This window comes from Lonchura striata, chromosome 1A (genome assembly GCF_050655825.1).
Source record: "Lonchura striata isolate lonStrDom1 chromosome 1A, ASM5065582v1, whole genome shotgun sequence".
In the NCBI taxonomy this organism is placed as follows: domain Eukaryota; kingdom Metazoa; phylum Chordata; class Aves; order Passeriformes; family Estrildidae; genus Lonchura; species Lonchura striata.
The window spans coordinates 33,747,278-33,770,512 of NC_140741.1; the positions used below are offsets into that span (position 1 = coordinate 33,747,278).

A 23,235-nucleotide genomic window follows, 5' to 3' on the forward strand; every position below is an offset into this window, starting at 1 on the left:
TTTAACAATGGGAATCAAGTAGATTGTTCTGGGGAATAAATTGATGGACATTTCTAGTGAGTTAATTTGGTTTTATATATTTAAATATTTCTGTGTTTTTTACATGTAGCTTTGAATACAGACAAAAAAGTGATCAAAATGACAGCAAACTGCCAGAAGGTATCATAGCTGGAAAGTTCAGTGTTGACTGTTTTTTAATTCAATATAACTGAAAATTTTAGAGTAAGACTACTTTTTAGTAGTCCTGGCTGTTCTTTTTAGCTAGTTTACTGTATGTATGGGCGATTCTTAAATTACAAAAATTAACTGAGTGTTTTCTAATGTCTTAATTATCCTTTCATGTATTTCAGTGCATCTGTTGGAACCTGGTGATCCTCCGTTATTGCAGCAGCCTCTGCAAACATCAAAATCTGGTATTCAGCAAATCATTGAGTGTTTTCGATCAGGTAGGAAACCATGCCTTACCCTTAAGAAGTTCATTACCTTATTAAAAGAGTTATGTTTATTCAGTGTATTAAAATAACCAGCACCTGACTATGCATATCTACAAAATATTTGTACATTTTTGGAATTAGGTATTCCTTTTCATAAGGGTTTTCATAGAAAGTAATGAAGATACAGATCTTGCTGTATAGTTATCCTTCAAAAACCTTAATTTTTAAGTTTGTTGTTCTGCTTTGTGTCATTTCTGCTGCTATGATCAATGAGTTTATCATAAAACTCCTGAGGTGAAGAAAAAAATTAATCTTGAACATCTTAAATTGCTTCATCATATTACTTTTAAGCTGTTCCTTGATTGAGTTTGTGAGTTGCAATACGTAGCAATGAACAGCTAAGCATTTGAGGAGGCATGCCAGGGAAGATTCAAACCTTCAGTGTTTTCAAGCTGTTTCTACACTTCTGATGTGGCAAACCAAACATTTTACTTTCACAACTCTTGGTCTTTAGTGCTACTATCTATGTGTATCTAGATTTTTTCCTGTAGATCTTTTAACTATATGAAATGCATTGTGTATTAAAACACTGCTGCTGTGCAATGAGATGCATATCTGGTCTGAGTCTTGTAAATGGGTACAGTATTTAAGTTGTTCAGTAACTTAATACAAAAACAGGATGTGTGATTATTCATTAGTAACCTTTTTTAGCTTGCTTGAGGCCTCAGAGATGCGTGACAGACTTTTGCTTGAAGCAGATTATTCCATTAATCTGCTACTGGTAATAGCACAAACTAGTTGCAGGCTTGTCTCTGAGCTACTTGCACATTGTCCTCACTGGCAGATGTTAAATGGATAGCTTACTTTGATATCATCAGTCACCTGCATCAGGGAGGTTGGACAGAAGGCAAGAGGACTTAGACAAGGATTTTACTGGCTGCTTTTGAAGAAGCAGCATTTCATTATGGAAAGAGAGTATTTGATTCTTGTGTGAAGGAATAGAAATTTAAGACAGAGTATTGTACATAACTGTTTAAATAGATTTATCAAAAGCTCCTGTCATTCAAAGCATTAAGAATAAAAAGTAAATTGGAGGGTTTTTTTTCTAAAAAATAAATGCTTGCAAAAGTCACAAATTTTGGAATTTCTGATAGAGATATTTATGACTGGTGTTCTCTACCAATTTATTGTGACTGTGATGTTATTCTAGCATCAACATTTACAAATATTAACAGAATTCGACAAGGTATTACCTGCATTGCCATCTCAATATGCAATTAGATGTAACTACAAAATAGAAAAGAGTTCAGTAACTTAAATTTTTTTGCTGTTTTGAGAAGTTCCTGAATATCTGTAGTTTATTTCAAAAGGACCAATTATTTTTCTTTACTCCCACCTGTGAAAGGTTTCACAGATGCATAAGGATGATTTGCAGTCAGAATGACTACCATGTCATATAGAATAATTTCCAATATGTCATAAATCCTTTAATCTCATCCAGTAATTCTTAAGTCCTTGAAAAAAAAAACTTTTCAGTCCTGACCAGGAGACTGAATACCAATATAATAGGGGAGAGAAAGAAGAACGTGTATGTCCTTTGACTGGGTAGTAATGGAGAATTCGATTTTTTTTTTTTGAGAATGAGACTTGTAGCTAGGGCATGCATGAACTGCATAGAATTTTATCTACATGGAGCATTTTCAGTTTTGTTCAGCTAGATTTTGTTTATATGCAGAAATTCAAATGTTGGTGAGATCAGAGTAAACAACTTGCTTTTGTGGGGAATTCTGTACAATTTTTATTTGTTGTTACTACTAAATATAGTAGTATATATACTAGTAGATACAGTTCAGTAGTCTGTTTGTAAAAATGCAGGTCAAATGAGGGTGAAATTAGTGTCACTCAAAGACAGAGCAGTGGATATGGCTTGGGAAAGCGTAGGAAGGGACAGAAACTGTGGTAGCCTCGGATGGTTGAGTTTGGATACCATTTTTAAGGAATGTTGAAGAAGACACTGTGCTTTGCTGAAATTCAGATTTAGAAAGCTTTGTAGTATTCTTATTGCACCAAGAAATAAGTGTTCTTGGTAAGGCCCATTTGTATTGAAGAACTATAGCCGATTGTGAAATTTTTAATATTTGAAAGATTGTAATTTAGACAATAGTTCTGCAGTTTGACTCTGAGAAAGGCATTTGAAAGGAATTCTTAGGAGAAGTGTGATGAGATGACAGAACACTTGACCTTGTAGTTCAGCTTGAAGAATGTCTTTCTGCTGCTGTTCCATAGGTGTTTATATTATTTATTGGTGGCCCAGCTTCATTATGTTTTTCCTTGTTTGATTAGTTTTGAATAATTAAATTCTAAAAAAAAAAAATCAAGATAGGTAAAATAGCTGAATTTTGTTAATTAGTGCTCCTTTCTAATTTGGAGTGGGTAAGCATAATTTAGTAATCTTTTGCTAATTTTAGGTTTTACAGTCATAATTTTCATGAGATGAAAAATGAAGGACTAAGTTTGAAGAGTAGAAAAAATGACAGGAGCTGGAACATTTCAACAATGCTAGATCTAATTATCTTTGTATACAATACATAATAGTCTGGGAAGCTGACATTTTATCACACTCTCTATGTTTTAATAGAGATATTTCAGATTTAAGTTGTATGTATTTTCCTTTCTTCAGGCTGAAAATTTGCCTACATTTCTACTATCTCACCTAAGTGTCATCATCTCAGACTTGGGTTAGATATCTAAGTGTAGTAACCTTTCTTGACGTGTTAGTGATTCTCTTTGGTCTATTTAATGCTTTAGTTTTTTGCCTTACCAGGTGCCATTTCTATGTGAAATAGCTGTATGTGTCTTGTTTTCTTAGCACTGTAGGGTAACCCTAAAGAAAAAATACTACAGGCTTCTTTGAATGCTCTATGTGCTTATTCTTTCCTATTGGGCAATTGTATTGCAACAACCAAATACTGTAGTAAGAACGCTTTCCTAATGTTAGATGTTAGTTTTTATTGTAAATAATTGCACCTTCTCTGTAAACTGTAATGTGTGTAATCCTTGAGGGTTTTTTTTTTCATTCCTGTCTTCATAGTGAAATTTGGAGCATGTGTCATAAACTTCCATTACAAATTAAGTAGCACTAACAAAAGATAAATGCTATTATAATTATTCATGGTCTAAAATGTTTCCACTTTCATGGGATGATGTGAATTAAGAGATGAACAGAAAGCCTTCCATAAGTGTAATATTTATTTTATTACAGGAACGAAACAACTTAAACATATCTTGTTAAGAGATGTGGACACCATTTTTGAGTGTAAATTGTGCCGGAGTCTCTTCAGAGGATTACCAAATTTAATTACTCATAAAAAGTTTTATTGTCCTCCAAGTCTTCAGATGGATGATAGTAAGTCTTATTAATGTCTTGTTTAAATGTTTAATAAAGCTATGTGAAGTTGAAAAATTTATCTTTCATTACTGTTTACACAAACATACCTGAAACAAAATGCAAAAAAACGAGGTGGATCTAAATTTCTGTAGTAAGGTATGTAGATCACTTTTATGTTATTGAAGGAGCTACAGCAATGACTTTATATGAATTAACAACCAAGAGCCATGCCAATATCATAATTAGATAGCTAGTTTATACACCTAGCCTTACCCTTTTTCTTTCCCATCTGTCCATTACTGAGAAAGATATCAAAAGCGTGTCAAAGGACTGGGAAGCTAATCTCACAGAAGACAGTGGCTCTGACAGGGTGATTCCACTCCTGTGAAGTGACCTAGGTCAATATCCTTAATATTCTCTTGTACTGAGAGAATACAGTGTGTGTGTCATGGATGCAGTCTTTTGGTTTTAGTCAGTATGAAATACAGACTAAAAGTTTACCCTTTTATTTAGGGATCTGTGCTTGTATAATGCTGTCTCTTTGCCCCTGTTTCACTTAACTGTATGCTGCTTTAACATATCCGATGTGATCATGCCTAGCCATACATTGTTGTTGTGGAAAATAAGCTTTATTATTAAAGAAGTTACTTAAATTATGAGGAAAAAGGTAAGGACTATATTTTTATGGAAAGAAAAAATTATTACAGTCTCATTCCAGTGATGACTTTTTGTTAATCTGAGTAAAATTGATTAATCTGGAAATGTCAGAATTCAAAAATGTTTGTAAAGCTAATTATCTTGAGCTCTTCTCTAGATCAATATAGGTGCAGTGAGGATTTTTCTTTCCTGAGTAATGCCTTCCTGCCTCAGTACTACAAAAATTAGGAATAAACAGAGATACATTTTGATGTTTCTTTTCGCACATGGTGTCAGCTGAAAGGAGAAGGTGAAAAGGCTCGTACTGTCACCTTCCTTAAATGAGATTGCTTGGCCAGTTAGAGTCACAGAGCTTCTGTGTGAGAAGGGGTGACTCGTAGTTTCAAAGCAAAGTTACAAGTGCATGTGACCTTAGATGTAATAGTTTCAAAGCAAAGTAAGATTGCCTTGAGGAAAGACTTAATGTTGAGCTCCTGGCATTCTAGCCTTCATTTAACTTTCTGATTAACTTCCAGATATTAATATGAAATAATGTGCAAGTAACATACAAATAAGATAACTTCCACTGTTCACTATGAGAGGTGCAAATAAAAGGAATAATACTACACACTCTGAATATAACTGTATATATACTTGTGCATTATATAAAATTGAGTGTAGTTATTGAGCTAAGTGGGAGTTTTTTCAAGAAATAAAAGATGGTGAACAAGAGGCAGGAATAAAAGTTCAGCAAACCATTGTGAAAAATCCATACACTCAATATAATCATGAAGTAGTCTTAAAAGATCTATAAAATAGGAAGGACTTTTTACTTGTGGTAAAAGCTATGTAGCTAGGCTCATTTGAAACTGATGGTAAAAGCTGTTAAAAATTCAGTGTTAAAAGTGGGGTTGGAGCAACAAAACAGCCTATTTTTTATACTAACACTTTCCATATATTGCTGGGTGTGGAAGCAATAACTCTGACTGTGGGTTTTTAATTAGCTATTACCAAGACTCACTTCTTTAAAATTATCCACAATAATTTGAGCTATGTCATCTCAGCACCTTCTGTGCTGTAGGACCCCAGCTTCCTAGTTTTGCCATTGCAGATGCTTTGAGTGTCACACTGGGAACTAGAGCACTGAACTAATTTGGCATTTTTAAAAAGAGAATATTACTGAGACCTATAAATATTATCTACTTATATCTACCTCAGGTTACACAGCTGTTTCATTCTTTGGTAAGGATTGTTCAGAATTTACAGAGAAGAGCTTATTTCCAGAATTAGGTTCCTTTATTGAGAGTGCCTGTATCCCATGGTAGGAAAATCGGTTTTTAATGATACTTCAGGCTTAGTTGCACACCTGCAAAACAAGCTCAGTCGAATGATGTTATTCTTGCAATTGATATAGTTTTTTTTAAAGACCAGCCTAATTCCAGTCATACAAATTTTTAGTTCAGGTGGCTTTCACATTAGCATGCCAGGAGAGTTATTTCCGATGCTGGCTTTTAATAAAAAGGCAACTTGCAATGATTTCTCAAAGCCTTTGAGTGTTCAGAGAGTACAAAAGAGGATTTGTGGAATTTTGTAAACTGAATTCACACAGTGGTTAAAAGCTACTTTGAAATTGAAATAATTGGAAATTACCAAATCATTAAAAAATGCCATTTCCTCTTTTCACAGACCTCCCAGATACAAAAGATAAGCAGAGTCAAGCCATAAATGACCTTCTTGAAGCAATCTATCCAAGGGTAGATAAGCAAGAATATATCATTACATTAGAACCTATAGAAACTAATCAAAATGCTGTGTTTCAATATGTGTCAAGGACTGATTGCCCAGCTGAGAACACAGAAAGTAGCCATACCCCTGATCAAGCTCCGGTACAGATCCAGGAACCCAGCACTGAGCAACCCAAGACTGTTTCAGCTCCAGCCCCAGTCCCAGCTGGGGATACTGTAGAATTACCTCCTGCTGATCCTGTTACCAACAAGGTGATATCTACTCCTGAAGAGCAGCCAGCTGTGGTAAATCCTGACTCCGACTCTCTGGATAATTCTGATTATGGCCACCAGCTGATTTGTTGCCTCTGTAGGAAGGAATTTCATTCAAGACGCAGTGTACGCCGGCACATTCGAAAAGTACACAAAAAAAAGATGGAAGAACTAAAGAAGTATATAGAAACAAAAAAGAAACCAAACCAGTGCTCTGCAAAAGGACGAAATAAGAATGTTCTTGTCACATTAGGTAGAAGTTGTCCTGTGTGTTATAAATCATTTGCCACAAAAGCCAATGTAAGGAGGCATTTTGATGAAGTTCATAGAGGATTAAGAAGGGATTCCATTACTCCTGATATAGCTACAAAGCCTGGGCAACCTTTGTTCTTGGATACAGTTTCTGCTAAAAAAACTTTTAAGACCAGAAAACAAAAGTCGTCTTCAAAGGCTGAATACAATTTAAGTGCATGCAAATGCCTCCTGTGCAAGAGAAAATATAGTTCACAGATAATGCTGAAAAGGCATATGCAAATTGTTCACAAGATAATTCTTTCTGGAAAGAACTCTAAAAGAGAGAAAGGACCCAACAGTACTACCAATGGCACAGAAATCAAAGTTGAACCAGCAGCTTCTGTAGAACCTTCACCCCCTTCTATTGTGCTTTCTCCACAGAATGAATTAAAGGGAACAAATCATTCAAATGAAAAAAAGAACACACCGTCAGCACAGAAAAATAAGGTTAAACAGGACCCTGAAAACCCTAAATCAACCACAAAATCAACCACTAAATCAAGCACTAAATCAACCTGCAAATCAACCACTAAATCAACCCCTAAATCAACCAATGCATCTGCTGCAGGTGGCCAGCAAAAAACCAGGAAGCCAAAACTTTCAGCTGGCTTTGATTTCAAGCAGCTTTACTGTAAACTCTGTAAGCGCCAATTTACGTCTAAACAGAATTTAACAAAACACATTGAATTACACACAGATGGAAATAATATTTATGTTAAATACTACAGGTGTCCACTCTGCTCTTACGAAACGCGTCGCAAGCGTGATGTGATCAGACACATAACTGTGGTTCATAAAAAGTCGCCACGCTACCTCGGGAAAATAACAGCAAGTTTAGAAATAAGAGCAATAAAGAAGCCAATTGATCTTGTTCTAAATAAGGTGACAAAAAGAGGTTCTCAGAAGGATGAAACAAAACATATTGGTTCAAAACAGGACGTCACCTCTAATTCTCCCAATAAAAAGTATGAAGGAGCTGATGTTGGCATTGAAGTAAAAGTAACAAAAAACTTCTCTCTGCACCGATGCAATAAATGTGGGAAAGCATTTGCCAGAAAAGCTTTTCTAGAACATCACAAGAAAACCCACAAAGCAAATGTATCTCATTCACCTGAAGAAAGTAAAACCAAAGGCAGAAGTACAAGATCTAAAGCTGTTGTCTGGTGAGGAAAAAGAAAAAGTGTTTTGTTCTTTTTTTTTAATTAAAAAAACCCAAACAACAATACTACTGCATTTCTTTGCTGTTGTTGATTTATTACTTAAAACATATTTTCCTATAGATTTTATGGTTTAGTGGCTTAAATGCAAAAGTTGATGTCAAATTTGTTTCTTTTTTTTAGCATTTTGGAAAAGAGTTAAAACTAAATTTGTCATTGTAGAAAGATGGAATTTAGATTAAGCTGTACTAAGTCAACTCTTTAAACTGTCGTAAGGCATCTGTTGTAAAAAGGCTAATATAAGTACATTTTAAAAATAGTAATTTTTAAAAAGTAACAATTTTGTTTGGATTGAATAACTTAACTCATTTAATTAACTTTGCTGTGACCACTTGAAGTACTAAAAGTACTAAAGTAAAAGCTGATAATAGAAAAAATCTCTGTGAACTTACTGGAATTAGCATTTGTGAATTTAAATTTTTATTTTAATGTGTATTACCAACATACTGTCAACAAAAGTGCATAGAACAGGTTTTTTAATATAATTGGGTTGCTTAATTGCTTTGATTTAAAATCATTATGGGTTAGGTGTCTGCAAATACCTTTGAAACCATCAAATTTAGAATTCTATTCTTTAGTGGTTATTTATATAAGCCCAGGTTTGGACACTTGTGGTCATTTAGTATTTTAAATTGTTTAAATCTTATCAAAGTCTTTGCTTTAAGCCTTGATATGTATTGAAATCTGCCCTAGGATTTTCTAAACTTCGGCTTATGTGGTGCTCTTGGAATTTTTTACACTTGGAGGGGTTGTATTTGGAGCTACTCAGTTTTCTATAGGCCTTGCCATGGCCTAATTTTAGAGGATCTTTTAAAAAAGAAAATATTTGTGTGCAGTCACTTTGTATTTCAAACTGACCAACTGATGGCTGAAGGTTGGGGATTGTACAAAAATATGATGAAGAGAGATTGTAGTGACAATTTTAGGAGTTTTTAACATCCTTATTCTGAATCATCTTTCTAGCATATTTGGTAAAAAGAAAACAAAGTACATGTGCCTTGTTCTATGTTTCAGCTCTGAAACGCTATTTTCTGGGAGGTGATTTGATTAGAGTTCAGTTTTCACAGTGAATAACCACCTAGTTATATTAAATTGTGATGTGGTGCTTTCATGACTTTCTAATAAATTCTGACCAAATTAGGCAGAACTTCAAAAATGAACTGAGTTGAACCCTGAATATGCTGAATTCTAGAGGGGGAGTGACTTCTGCATTTTGAATAAGAATTAAGAATTTAACCTTATAAATTATTTATGTTGTGTAGTTTAAAACAGAATTATATGGGTAAACTCAAAGTATTAATTTATTCCCATTTCTCTTCAGATAGGTTCAAGTGATGTTCGGAAAGTTTGAAGTTCATTTGAATGAAAAAGACTTTAGTTTGTTGGTGGAACTGCTAATTCTTGATAATGGTACTATAAGGAGAGAATATTTTCATAAGCTGTTTTTTTTCTTACTATACTAATAATCATTCTGACTGCTTGTAGGACAGTACCACTTCCCAAAACACTGAAGTAGTTGAAGTGAAATGCACATGCTTTTAAATTAGCAGTTATCTCTATGTAGTTGTAGTTTGACCCAGTATTGAACAAACCTCTGAAATTGAAAAAGAGTATACAAGAGACAAATTAAAGAGCAGCAGCTTTGGAAGAAGGTGGATTTTCCTCATTTAGGAAATCTTCAGGAAACTCATCATGCATACTGGTCCTCCCTGACAGTGCTAATTGATGGACAGCTCAAACTTTGATGTGATACCCTACTTTGGTAAATGTTGTATTATATATTGTTTTAAATTTATTACAAATGAATGTATAAGAGCAAGAAATGTAGTGTTTATTGGCTGAATTCTACTAATTTTTAGTATTTGCCATAAATTCAGTTTGTTCATGTTGACTAATTTCCCAGTTCAAGGACATTCTGAATTTCACTGTGCTGAAGTTGCTTCAGAGACCTCCATTTTGTTTCCATATGTGGTTGATAGGAAAAGTTTGTAAACATCTAGAAAGTTTACAAGAATATCCACATTCCTCTATTCTTTAATTTTTTAAAAAAATTATACACAAGCACTTTAATGATAGTTGCAGTTTATTTTTGCAGTTTATTTTTGAAAGATCAACACACTAATGTTAATATGAAGGTAGTGAATATTTGCTGATGTATTATAGACAATCTGTGCACAACCACTTATAATGATAGCTTATTTCATTAAATATTAATAAAAAGGGAGGATAGTTTGGGAGAAACTCAAAATATATTTTCTCTCAAAATTGTAAATGACCACTATGGGTAACACTTGACTTTGTGTAATTGGAAAATGTTTAGATACCCTTTTTTTAAACCTTTTAATCAAGATTGTAGTAAAACAGTTGCATGCCTACCATTATGAAGTTCTTGGCAGGTTTCATGCAATCGTGGGTTTTGTTTCAGGGGTTTCTTTTTGTTGTTTGGGGTTTTTTGTTGTTTTTTATTTTTATTTTTTACCTTTTAGAAAATATTTTGTTTAGTGATTTGTGTCAAATTGCTACAATTTGAAAGGTATTGTACATCAGAAAAAATACCATGTTTTTTATATCGGTTCACTCCCTTACTTAGGGAGGTACCTTGTGTTCATATATACTTTTTTTGTATAAAATATATCTAAATGTTGATCACAAGATCAGGAGTAAAAATGCTTTTATGGATAGAGAACTATTTGGCCCTGTTAGTGCATTGCACTAAAAATACTGTGAATGGGAACTAAGATTGTAGTTTTGCTGAAAATGTTCTATGTTGAATGTACATGCTTTTGTTTGGATAAATGTACTGTATTTGATGGAAAATAAAGCAGACTGGAAATGATTTTTAAGTGGGCATAAACAAAAAGATGTTGTGTTTGTAAACTTGGGATATATGTGACTCCACAGTCGGAAATTACATTGTTTGCATTTTGTAAAGTTTTATTTGTTGATCATTGAAGCTAGTTCTTTGTAATATTCTGTTGTAATAAATGGGGTTTTTTTATTAAAAATTTGGCACTTGTGGAGTGAACACTTTATGCTGGTGGTCAACTCTTGCTGTATTTTTGGCAAACACTCCTCATATTGGCCTTTTGCTTCTTTTAAAGGAACCTCTTCCTTAACTGAGGAGCTCTCGTTGTTGTTACTCTTTTAGAGCAAAATACTGAAGAAGGTAGGCTATATTGAGGTTTTTTTTTACAAGAAAATAGGATCACCTAGTTTTCCATTTGAAATAATATTGATGGCTGCATGGTTGGATATAAAAAGGAATGGCCATAACCATTGTTTATTGTTTTATAAAAGAAGACATTAGGCTCTTAATGTAAGTGTATTTTAAGTCATGTTCCTGAGTGCCTGCAGATAAAGATTGGGAAATTAAAATGCAAGCATAGGGATAGAATAACTGTTCATTTCTCAATTTATCCTTGTGGTTTCTGCTGTCTGTTCTGGGTAAGTTTGTTATCTACATCTTGAAATATGTGAAGAGGAAGTTACTCCTATATCAAAGGTATGTTTTCTGCTCACCAGCACACTAGATATGAGTCTTTAATTAAGATGCAGTCTTGCATCATTTGTGGGGCACATTGGTTTGGGCCTCTTTGGTGGACCTTCAGAATTAATGTTGAGTCTTGTTGAAAGAGATTTTTATTTAGAATGAATGTGCGATGAGATAATTTACAGAAGACTTGGGATTATCTAAATATTTTGTATCCAAATTTGTCTTTTTTTATTATTTTTTTAATATTAAGTGATGCATGTCTTCTAATGCTAAGGCTGGAGGGACTAGCTTTCAGAGACATGAACTCTCATTTACCAACAAGGGAATTGCACCGATATGGTGGCATCAGGCTTGCTAAAGTCTAATATGCTGGCATATGTCAGAATCATCTTTTCTTTGTCTCAGCTAGGGTTGATGGTCTTCCTGGGTTTTTTTTTTTTTGTCTTAATTTTTAGTGATTTCTAGTCTTATGTTTTACAACCCTTTTCTATCTGAAATATTAGATTTCTGTCTAAAATGTCTAAAATGTTAGGCTTGAAGCCCTTGTAGTGCTTGGTTTCCTCAGTTTTTTAGGAGAATAAAGAAATCTAGCTTAGATAGTTGATGGCCATTACCACCATTTGTGTTTGATTGGATTCTCTTGGGATGAACTTAAATCTGTGTGAAGGATTTGTGTAACTGCTCAGGTGCTTGAAGTACTTGGAAAATGAGGTCAGTTTTGAGTGGTGGCTGAAAGAACTGTTTGTAGGTATTTTGCATAATTCCCTTTTGCTGAATAGTGAAATACAAGAGCTGGTTAACCACAGGTAGAGCAGTGTGTTGTTTGGAGAAGAACGGGCCCTTGATGATTTTATTAATGGAGAAGCTGTGGTGTTTGTACTAATGAGGAGACTTGCAAGAAGGACTGCTGGCTGGGTATAAAGGGTCTCTGCTCATCTTGAAAAGGACATCAGAGGGGAAGCTTTAGTTCCCTTTTTTAAGTTGCTTGCTTTACAGTATCCATCAGTTACAGTCTTAAAGTAGTGATTTCATAGACACAAGGTGCAATGTAATTTGGAAAGTTGGTTTGGGTTCATTCATCCCTTTGGGTATTATCAAGATACTGGTAATCTTAATAGAAATGTTGTATGCTTGAAATAATGTCTCAAATTAGGAACCAATATCGTTGACTTCAGAAGATTTATTGGGAAATGAAGATCACCTGAGCCATTTATAGCACATGGACCAAATACATTTTTCTGCAAAACAGATGAAACTATATTGTTTCACTGCATTGCTAGGAATAGTACTGCCGTAGTTGTTTCAAAGTCTGGATGGGTGAGGAGAATGTGCTTTTTCATCTTGCTCTAATATTACTCTTCAGAAGTAGATTTTATGGTGATCTTGCCTCAGTTATAGATAGATTGAGGTTCTCTGTGTCAATAATCCACAGCCTCTGATAATACTGATATATTTTTTGTTTTGATGCCATTTCAGTCTAAGGCAACCTGAATGTACCTGGTCTGTGTTCTCAGCACAAGCCTTTCCAGTGCTAGCTGGTTCAGCTCTTGGCTGAGCTGGATTTGCTCTTTCACATTACTTACATGCTTTGAGCCTGAGAGTCAGCTCCATTATTAGGGGCAAAACAGTCTGCTTTGATGATCTTCCACAGCTGTTGATGTCACTGGAAAGAGCTGAGTGGGCTTGGTGGCAGAGCAGACTAAAAAGTGCAGTCTGGTGTTTGAAGCAGATCTTATGTGTACATGCACTTAGTTTTTTTCACTCTGTTGCTCAGATGTTTTCTTCTCCAGGATGTTGTGGTTTTACAGTTCTCAGCTTGTGACTTTCTGCAAGAAACAAAGGGATTTTTTGAAGTTACTGTCTTGTGCAAGGCAGATTGGGTGGATCTTAGACTGAATTGGATGTGTAAATTGTAATCAGCTGCCTTCACAGCATACATCTAAATTTCAACTGCTACTCTCTCTTTGAAGAAATAACTACCTAAGAATGAACAAGTCTAAGATAGATGCATCGTCCTTTAAGTGTGTAAAGCTGCATTTTCTATCAAAAGCACATTCATTATATTGACAGATAAGGAGATCAATAATTTGTCTCAGGTATAAAAGTGGTAATGGCTTTCCTAATTCAGTGAGACATTTCTCTGCATGGTGTCAAACTGTTAGTGCATTAGGTGGTGCCTGGTTTGACAAGGCTTAGGATCGGGTGTCTGTGCTGTTTCAGAGTACTTGTCCCTATTAGTATAAGCAAGGAAAACAAGGTGTGTGACTTTGTTGACCTCCTCAGAACTGAACAGATTGTGACTCTGGTCTCTTTTATTAAATCTCTTTACATAAATATTGCCATTTTCTTCCTCACGGATCACTTGCATATTTGAACAAATTAGGCATTATAAAATGGTGTTTGACACTGAAGAGATTGAAGGAACTGTTTTAAGTGTCAGTAATGTCCTGAAGCTCGGGCTGGAATCAGTTCAGTTTGTACAGGTCATTGCTTTTGCAGTATAACAACATGCAAACACCTCATAAATTGTACTTCATCTGGCATTTGCTATTCTGAGTTACTGCTTAATTATCATTATTTCATGATTTTAACTTCACAATTTGCTTTTCTGCTTTTTAAGGTGATACTGGAGATATTCCACTTGGAAGAGTTATTTTCAGCAAGTTGTCTTTCAGTTTACAATTACCTTATCTGGGTGCAGTGGTAGGATGTTTTGCTTTCCTTGTTTTCTCCCTGTAAACGTTAAGGCAAGTAACTGATCACAGCAATGCAGAGTCAGGTACTCGGTTGTGTTTTGACTTTGACTTTCAGAAAGAAATTTTGTCTTGGAGAAACGTACTGAGAAGTGTGGAGGATGCCGTTGAAACTAAGTGCCTCCACAGCTATGGACTGACCCACAATGATTGGAAATGGCCAGCAAAATATTACCATTCTTGGCTTCAAAACAAGACTGGTAACAGACTAAGATACTCCTGTATCCTGAAAAGCAGAAAAAAATGCTTTTGTATCTTAGAGCTAATTTTCTCACTTTACTAGATTCTTTGCCTACACCAGGATAACACAGGGCAATATAATCCAAAAGTAGTAGAATTCCTAATATATTTTAAAACAGTTTTGGAGGGGTAAGGCTTAATATGTTAATAAGATTCTGTTAAAGAAGGAAAGGATAAAACTATGTCACTTTGATAGCTACATTAGCACAGCTACAAGACAATTATTCTTTCATAAAAAATCTCTTCCCTTGTGGAAGGTCCATTACTCACCTGTGTAGTTCCCAGTTCAATTTTTTTTTTGTATTTTACTGTTTGGCTGTGGTTGAATTATCCTGAATTATCTATATGCTTATCATGTTAGCTTCTTTAAACCCCTAATGTTTGAAGCAGAATTATTTGTTTCTGTCTTGAAAGCTGCTTTAAAAACACTTGGCACTTAGTGTTGGGTCAGTGTTTTTGTGATTTTTTTTTTATTGAGGATGAGGTGATCAAAACACCACTGATTTGGTCATTGAGATTTTGGTTATGGAGTCTTCTAGAGAGTGATTTTAGAAAAGACAAGAAGAGATCCAGGCAGGAACAATGTGGACCCTCATATATTTATGCCTTTAAAAATAGATTAGAGAAACAACTGGCAGAAGTAATATTTCTCTCCCTGCACTAGGCACGTGATAAATAGCTCAAGAACTTCAAGGCCCTGTCCAGCTCTATTTTCTCACTATTTCTGTGTGCCTGAATTAGAAGTGAAGTGTTTATTTTTCCTCTTGTGGTTTTTTTTTTTTTTTTTTTTTCTTCTTCCTTTGCAGTTTGGTGCTCTTGGATTGTCTTCTCCTTAGTTACTAAACTGTTGTTTGGAGAAGTTGAAGGTAACATGTAATTCAAATCATTACCAGATCCTGGTTTCTCTGCTCCGAAGGGGCTTGCTGCCTGTGTAGCTACACTTTCTAACTTTGGAGCAAAAAATAATGAATCAATAAATAAAATTAATAAGAGTGACAAGGTAACTATAGCAAGGCTGATGAAAGCACTTGAGGCTGGTGCTTTTGTTTTGAACTGCCTTATACTAGGTGCATGTGAGAGGGACAGGGTAATTCTACAGCATTCACTGCCTTACAAAACAATTATTGTCTTTGCCTTCGTATAACGAGTGAAAGGCTTTGGGCAAGTGTTTTGTGTGTGGACAGGAGAGGCAGTAGGGCTATAGTTATTAGGCTGTAAGTGTACACTGCCATAATGCCACACCCTCTTCCCTGGACCAGGGAGATTTTGGAAGGGGAGTCAGAAGACCCTGAGCCTGGAAGTAATCTCATTTTTGGAGTGGTGAATGCAAGCAGAGGAGCAGAAAGAAAATCTTCCTGTGGGAGCAGCTCAGGGTTGGCGAGGAATAAGGTTTTACAGGTTTGCGCTGGCTTTTGAGGAAAGGAGCCTGAATATCGATGGGGAATCAGTGCCAAGGAAGCCCAACAACGCCTGGAGCACACCTTGGTCCTTTTCTGGGATGGAAGGGGCGCGGTGGGCAGTCACCCTGAGCTGCGCTGCTCTGGCTTTCGGAACGGAATGCGAAGCCGGGATTTCGGCTGTTTCCAGGCACGGCCTTTGCGATGCGCCCCGGGGTGCGCGGCCGGCCGGCGCCGCCAGGGGGCGGCAGGGAGCGCGGCCCGGCCGCAGGCAGGCGGCGCGGGGGCGCAGCTGCAGCGGGGCGCGGCCGTGGCCCCTCACAGCGGAGTGTCACCGGCAGCTGAGAGCCGGTCGTAGGTCGTGGCGTTTGAGATTCTTGAATGATGTTTGTAAGGATGAAGACTTAACGGTTTGCTTGATTGCACTCGCTCTTTGTCCCCGAGGCTGCGGAAGAGCTGGGGATGATGATAGAGGGGTTAGGTGTCATCTACCAAGGTGCTCTCTCAAAATTAGATGCACAACCTGTGCAGATCAATAGCACTTAAACTCCTTTTTTGTTATTTAGTCCCTTGCTGAGTATCAAGAGAGGATTTGTATTTTTCTAATGTCTTTCACCTCCTCTAAGCTTCATTTAACTTATCTATATATTTAAGAAATGAAATGCTGAACACAAGATTACCTCCATCTTTTAAAATGCAGAAACTTTGTCTTGGGAATGGTGGAAGGCATATGGTAAATAGAAATTTCTGCGCTGTTACGTCATTTAGCATTTATTAACATGTTCGCAGACCTCAAATCCAATTCTGTTCCCAGACTTATTGTTTGGAAAGGAGAAACATGGGTCATGTCTCCAGATAGATACCATCTCTTTTATACTTTTGCTATAGATGACCACCTAATTTCAAGTTAACACAGCCAAAAGAAAGAGAATAGTATTAATTGAAAAGCAGTTAGTATGTTTTCCAAATGAGCATTTGTGTGGTTTTGGTGTGTAATTTTGTCTTGAGGTGGTTGTTGTTACTGTTACATGTTTGTTTGGTTTTTTTTCTTCAAAGTGGAAAATATCTCAGTATCTCATATTCTGAGCAGTGACTGCAGGGAATACAATACTATGTTGGTTGCTATAATGAAGCATCTGCCGGTCAGTAGACAGTATAGTGACTGTTCTGTGTTTTGAATGATGGCTAAAGCCAGTCATGCCACATCAGAGCCCCTCTTTTTCACAGCTTCTAATTCTGCTTGTAAAGAAATGTGTATGTGTACTAAATAAAGCATCTGCAGTGAGCTTGATTATTCTGGTTGTAGACAGTCAAATCAGACCTCTTCAGGACATATGTGATTTAATGTGTAGGTGCCAATCTGTTGCCTGTGGACCCATTTATATGTGCAAGCAAGTAGCCCTTTGTGTCAGATTTATTGGATTCACAACATGCACATTTTAACGTTTAAGTTAAATGATGAACTTGCTACAAATGAGCTCTCTGCAGTGGTTATATCTGCAATTCTGAACATCCAGAAGTCTTGAATGCCTAAATTATACACCAGAACATAACACTGCATGGTTACTGTGAGAGTGCATTGAGTCAGTGAGGAGGCTGCCCAGCTCACTGGTGTCATGATCACTTTGGGTCTCCTGTGCTGCTTCCTGGGGTGTTCCTGCTGTACCCCAGCTCTTCTCTGCCTGCAACTAATGCAATATCTTAGCCAGCTTTCTTCACACAGTGACCTTTTCTGAGAAAAGGAAAAGATGTGTTATTTGCTATTCCCAGGAGTGCCTTTCCTCTTTTGGCCTTTTGTTTATCTCTGCTTGCATACAGCCCCTTTCAACCAGGTTATATCTACTGCTCATTATAAGCTTGGAGGTGTGCAAGTAGCTCAAGCTTCAGCTCCTTAAAGAGTATGCTCCAGGCTCTGAAGAATTCTAGATGGAGGCTCATTGAATCCTCATATCCATCCCTGTTTTGTCCCTGTACAGCTGTTGTGATTGCAGCATACACCTAACAACCAGATGTCTCTAACAGACATCTGACAGCATAGGAGGGTGTTTGAATTGCATCAATGATAGATTAATTTATTTTGTTTTCTTACTGAAGTTAATGTATTCTTAAGGTGAGTGACATGCTACCAGTACCACCATGAGATTTCAGTCCTTTCTGTTCATGTGGGATTTGCATATCTTTCTGTTTTAGCTGAAAACAGAAGTTGAGTATACTATCTTATAGATGTGATTCCTTGAAATTTTTTACAAAGATGACACTATCCCATTAAATTCTGTTTTGTCTGAAGAGAAAAGAGATTTTATATGAGACTAGGCTCTTCTTTTAGGGCTATTGTTGTGATATTCTGGTGATATTGTAGTATCAGTGATGGCCAGATAGAATTAGGGAGAAAGCTGTTCATCCAACATGCAGACTATTTTTGTCTGCAGCGGAGATGAGCTAACAGGATGCTGCACCTGCCAAATTGACTGTCATGTTTTCATTGCCAGCTGATCCACTAGATGAGTCACTATCCTTAAGGAACTCTTAGGTTTTGATGACCCCTGAGAAGCTCTGTGTTGTCAGCGTTCCCTCTGGTCACTGAGAGCATGTGAGCCATGGTGAGGTGCACAGCAGCACCTGGTTTTGGTTGTGGTCTGTCATGGAGCTACAGGCAGTGAATCCATCCAAGGTGTTGTAGGAGCTGTATGACATGCTTGTGGTGTGGTTCACATTTGCATCTTTCTGCCACAATGCACTTTTAAGTAGATCTAATATGTAATGTAATGTCAGTGCTCATGACAGGACCTTTGACAAATCCAGCAGTACATGTCGAAGGAACGCGGGACCCCGAGACTTACTGACCTTCTAATGGGTTCATACCTCCCTTTTTGACCCTTCCTGATCCTGTAGTAACTGCTGCAAGGGAAGACTTCAGATACATGCCAACTTTTGTGTGGACAGAACTAAGCCAGTTAAGATCTATTAGAATTTGCCATAGGGCAAAAGGCCTGGTTGTATGAATAAATTGAGGCTTCCACCTCCATCAGATTGTGTTGGAATATAGCTTGTTAGATACACTCAGTCAGAACTGTGTGATTTTTATGGCTTTTAAATAAAGTTCCAGTGCTAGAAATCTGTATGAGGAGCTCATATGTTACCAACCCAGAGTTACCCTAAGATAGGAGAGTCAAAGAGGGTGATACTTTTGGCAGAGTTGTCATATAGTCTTTTTTCAGAAAGATGCCAAGCAGCTACTTCCTATGAGACAGCACTTCCTGTGAAGACTGATAGAGGGACAAATACTTGGCTAGAGATGTCAAGAATAAACTTAGTGCCTTTTACATAGGCCTTTTGCTATGGTGATAATAATGTAAGGGTTTTAGTTCAACTTAGATTTAAACCTTTCCTTGATTTTTTGCTTAGTATTCACTTTTGTCTTCAAACATGTGTAATTCAGATTTATGAGGGTGGAAAGGACCATTATGATCAGATAATCTAACCTGAACAGAGTCCATAGACTTTTGCCTAAGCAAAAATATATGTGCCTATATTACAGTTATCCCCTCTGGATGACTTCCAACAGGTTACTGAGAAAGATCTCCAGTTGTGATTTTAATATTAACCTTCTGTTGCTCATTCTCTCTTTCTACCCCCACCTCCCTTTTGTTATATCCTCTGTTACCTGTCTCCTGCTCCTTTTGGCAATTTCTATCATGCTTCATGCAGATGGAGCTCCTTTAATCTTTAGTTAATTGCTTTCCTGTTTTTCTAATAAAGCCTGAAGACTCCTTTTTCAGTTAGGAAAAAGGATTTTGTGTTAATTAGCCTCTGTGCATATGGTTAGAGAGAAAAGACTAATGTTTTTTTGTGGTGGGACAGTAGGAGTCTAAAATTTAATCTGTGCTTTATGTCAAGAATTCACGAAGCTGTTATATACCATAATTAATTTCAACTTCTATTTTTCATAGCAGGAGCTATGTTTTCATTATAACCTGAGAAATGAGAACTAGTTTTTTTAAAATAGTGACCCAGCTTTAGAAGAAACTGTTTTGTGATTTCTGATCCAATTATATGTTTGATACCTAGTGGCCCTGCCTGCTGAAATAAGAAAAAAATTATATACTTTAAATTATCACTTTTCTCCATGATAGCTGCTACACATAGAGTCTGAAATGCTGCCTCTTGAACATATTTAAAGTTGACTGAGCTATGATGCTTAGGATGTATCTTGCCCAGCTGTCCCCCCATTTTATGTTTCAATGGCAAGCACATAGAGTATCAAGACTCCTAAAGACGGTCCTAAATTCCCTGTTTAGTCAGCAAAAGTGGGTGGCTTTGACAGCTTTTAGAGAAATTGTCTTTGTCCTAAGTTTGGGCATTTAAGTCATCCATGAAGTACAGTCAGGCACCTTTCCAGACAGGCAACAGAGTGACGTGGAATCGGGACATAATTTTACCAAATGAAAATAGATGTTAAATTGGACAACAAGACTACTTTGTGCAATGCACAGGAGTGGTTATTGGGCTTTATATTATTTATATGTTAGGCAAATAAGAAGCTTATGTTTTCCTTGAAATAATTGTTCAGAGTCTCAGAAAAAAATCCAAGCTTTTGATGTCATCTTTTCCCTTAAGTGGGAGCCCGTAGGTATTTCACAGGCAGGCTGGGTTTTTGAAGTGTGCAATAGTTGCTTATAAATGCTAGATCCTTATTTTGTCACTTAATTTACATAACCACCATATGGCAACAGTCCATCTACCGCATACTGGCTGTAACTAATTTTAACATTATTATTCATCTTTTTTCCAGCAACAGAAGGAAAGAACTTCTGCCGTTTGGAATTGTATACGTTACCTAATGTGTAGTAAAATGGTGTGTTCTTCCTTAGATAAAATGCAATCTCATCATTGCAGAGCTGAAAACTGGAAAACAGAACACACAGAACTGTAAAATACGACTAATTCCTGAATTGTTTCTGAGTATTTAGTGACTGTTTGTTTTGATTAAGGTTTAAGGTTTCTCTGCTTACCCATTGGTAATGTAATGGAGATGATGTGTTGTGTAAAGTGGTGTAACTTGGGAATAGTTGTCTGAAGAGGTGGTTGATAATGGAGAAAAATGACTTGAAAGCAGGAGAGATATTGAGCTGAATATTCAGTCTAGCTCTTGGAAAGAGCAGAAGAGAACTGCCAAGGTCTAGATTAGCTGACTGATCTATAAGATGTAGTTTCTTAGCCAAATCATTAAGCCTTGAAAGGTAGCTATTAATCATCCATAAAGGCCTTTGTGTCCTCTCTAGAGTGTTGCTCAGGGAAAGCAGAGATGGCCCAGGCATGTGCACAGGGTACTGGAGAGGGGAGGACAGCCTGCATGCTGATCTGGGGAAGGTGAGAAACAGGAACACAGCAAGACATAGTTATTTAATCTGTGAAAAAGGCCAGCTGGTCATGATGAAGAGATTGCTTTTAAGGATGCAGGATGTTGACTCTTATTCTGACAGTGTTTAGGCAAGCTGAGAATAATGGGGGAGCAAGGAAGATGTGGAGTATGTCTTTATTATGAGACAAGGTCAGTTGACTTTTTCAAGTCAAGATTTTTTCAAGGAAGGTTTGTCTGCCCTCTTCTTCAGGCAGTTCATTCTTACATTTCATTATTCTTGTCAACAGAAAATTCTCTTGGCTTGAGGTGGAAACCTTGCTGTTAGAATCTAAGCCTGTTACTTTTTTCCTTCTGGATGAATGTAGAAAATTAACTGTTCAATCTTGCAGCAGTGTTGTATGTGCTTGAAGGCTATTAGCATGTCATGTTTAGGTCCTAAGTTTGTTTGGATTCAAAAACTCACTGCTCAATGTTTCCTCCAGGCTCATGTTTCCTGGAACTCTTCTTGCAACTCTCCTATGCATTCCTTTCTGTTGGCCCACTTGAATTTTTACTTATTTATTTTTGTATTGTGAGAACAAGGCAGTATTGATGCGCAGCTGTGCCTTGCAGAGCAGAGGGCTCTTACAGATTTTCTATTCTGTATTCTGGCTCATGCATAATTCTGTTGGTACCTTAAGAAACCTGTTATAGCTTGATGTTGACTTCTGTTCACCTTCTCTTTTATATCATTTGAGGTCCTTTTCTACACGTCTGATTTGTAATTGGCTGTCTTCTGTATTTGAGTGGTTCATTTGCTCTTATGAGAACTTCAGCTTGTCCCTGTTGGGGTGCATTCTGTTTTCTTTTTCCCAGACATTATTTCCTTCTTTTGTCCACAGTATTTTTTCCTTTGCAATAGGTTAATTTCTTTCTGGGTTCTTGCCATCTGTAAATTTAATATGTACTCTCTGAATTGTGGAGTAAATACTGGGGTGTATTGCAGCCAGGACAGACCCCTGGTGAATCCCATGTGACACATCCTTCTGTTCTGATGCTTACTCATATATAACAATGCTCTGGGAGAAAATGCAAATGCAGATTCCCAATTTGAGAATTTTTTTGCCACATGATTGTAATTTTTACTTTCTCCTGGCTTTATGTAATTAAAAAAGGTCATTAATGACCTTCTCTCTACCTAATTCTGAGAAATACATGTACAGTAAGGACATCTAAAAGAATGCAGAAGTTAAAAGCTGTGTCTTGCTATTGCATACTGTTCAGGTCTCTTTGCAGAGAAAATATTGACTGATACACTGGAAGAAGAGGAAAGAAAGACTGTGATGCTGTAGTTCCCCCCAAATATAATGCTTTTTTTTGAGGTATAATTTGTCTCAGCCGGAGCAGGCCCTGCAAAGTTAAATGAAAACAAGCTTTGTGATTAAAAAAAAAAAAAAGGCAGTTGTGACTCTTTTTTTGATATAAAATAATTCTTTAAAGTTAAAATTGGAGTTGTACCAGCAGCTGTGTTTACCTTACAGCATTGACCCATTCTAACTTTTGTTTCTCATGGGGAGATCAGATGCATTAGAACCTACTTTTTAGGAAGAGTGCTTAACCCTCCAGTGCTGAGGGTTAAGGAGGAGTTGAACATTTATGCCATCTTCTTTTTTTTTGTTTTTCTTAATACAATTTTTCAAGGAAGACTACTTTTGATGCTTGATGTATAATTTTTCCCATTTATAATTGCAGTGGAACGTTTTTCTCCAACTTTTGTCACTTGTCTTGGGTGTTCTTACATCATCTCATGAGAGCAATAGCTGCCTCATTGCTCTGGGACTCAGTATCACAAGAACTTGATTGACTCAGTTTAGGATGACAGAGTTGCCTGGATGATGGGAAGGAAAACCTTCTTGTGTAGTTCTGTTAATCTGTTTTTTTTTATTTGCTACCAGCAATGTCATGATTCCCAGCTTTCCTTTATCCTTCATTTCACTTTTGACTGCTCTTTGCTTTTCCTCTTCATTCTCTTTTGCTTGTTCTCT

The 23,235-nt window shown here is 36.6% G+C and overlaps 1 protein-coding gene across 3 annotated transcripts in view; it reads left to right on the forward strand.

Moving 5' to 3' along the window:
* ZNF800 (zinc finger protein 800) overlaps positions 1-23,235 on the forward strand; it is a 39,676-nt gene that overhangs the window by 2,446 nt on the left and 13,995 nt on the right. Inside the window, exons 3-6 of one of the 3 annotated variants that reach the window (XM_085569103.1) lie at positions 351-446; positions 3,697-3,840; positions 6,145-7,912; positions 9,288-10,978. In XM_085569103.1, the coding sequence (XP_085425229.1) occupies positions 351-446; positions 3,697-3,840; positions 6,145-7,912; position 9,288 (2,009 nt within the window). In that variant the 3' untranslated portion in view covers positions 9,289-10,978. Of the gene's footprint in view, positions 1-350; positions 447-3,696; positions 3,841-6,144; positions 10,979-23,235 lie in introns of those variants that run through there. The other 2 variants (XM_085569102.1, XM_021555224.4) reach the window with 2 other exon arrangements.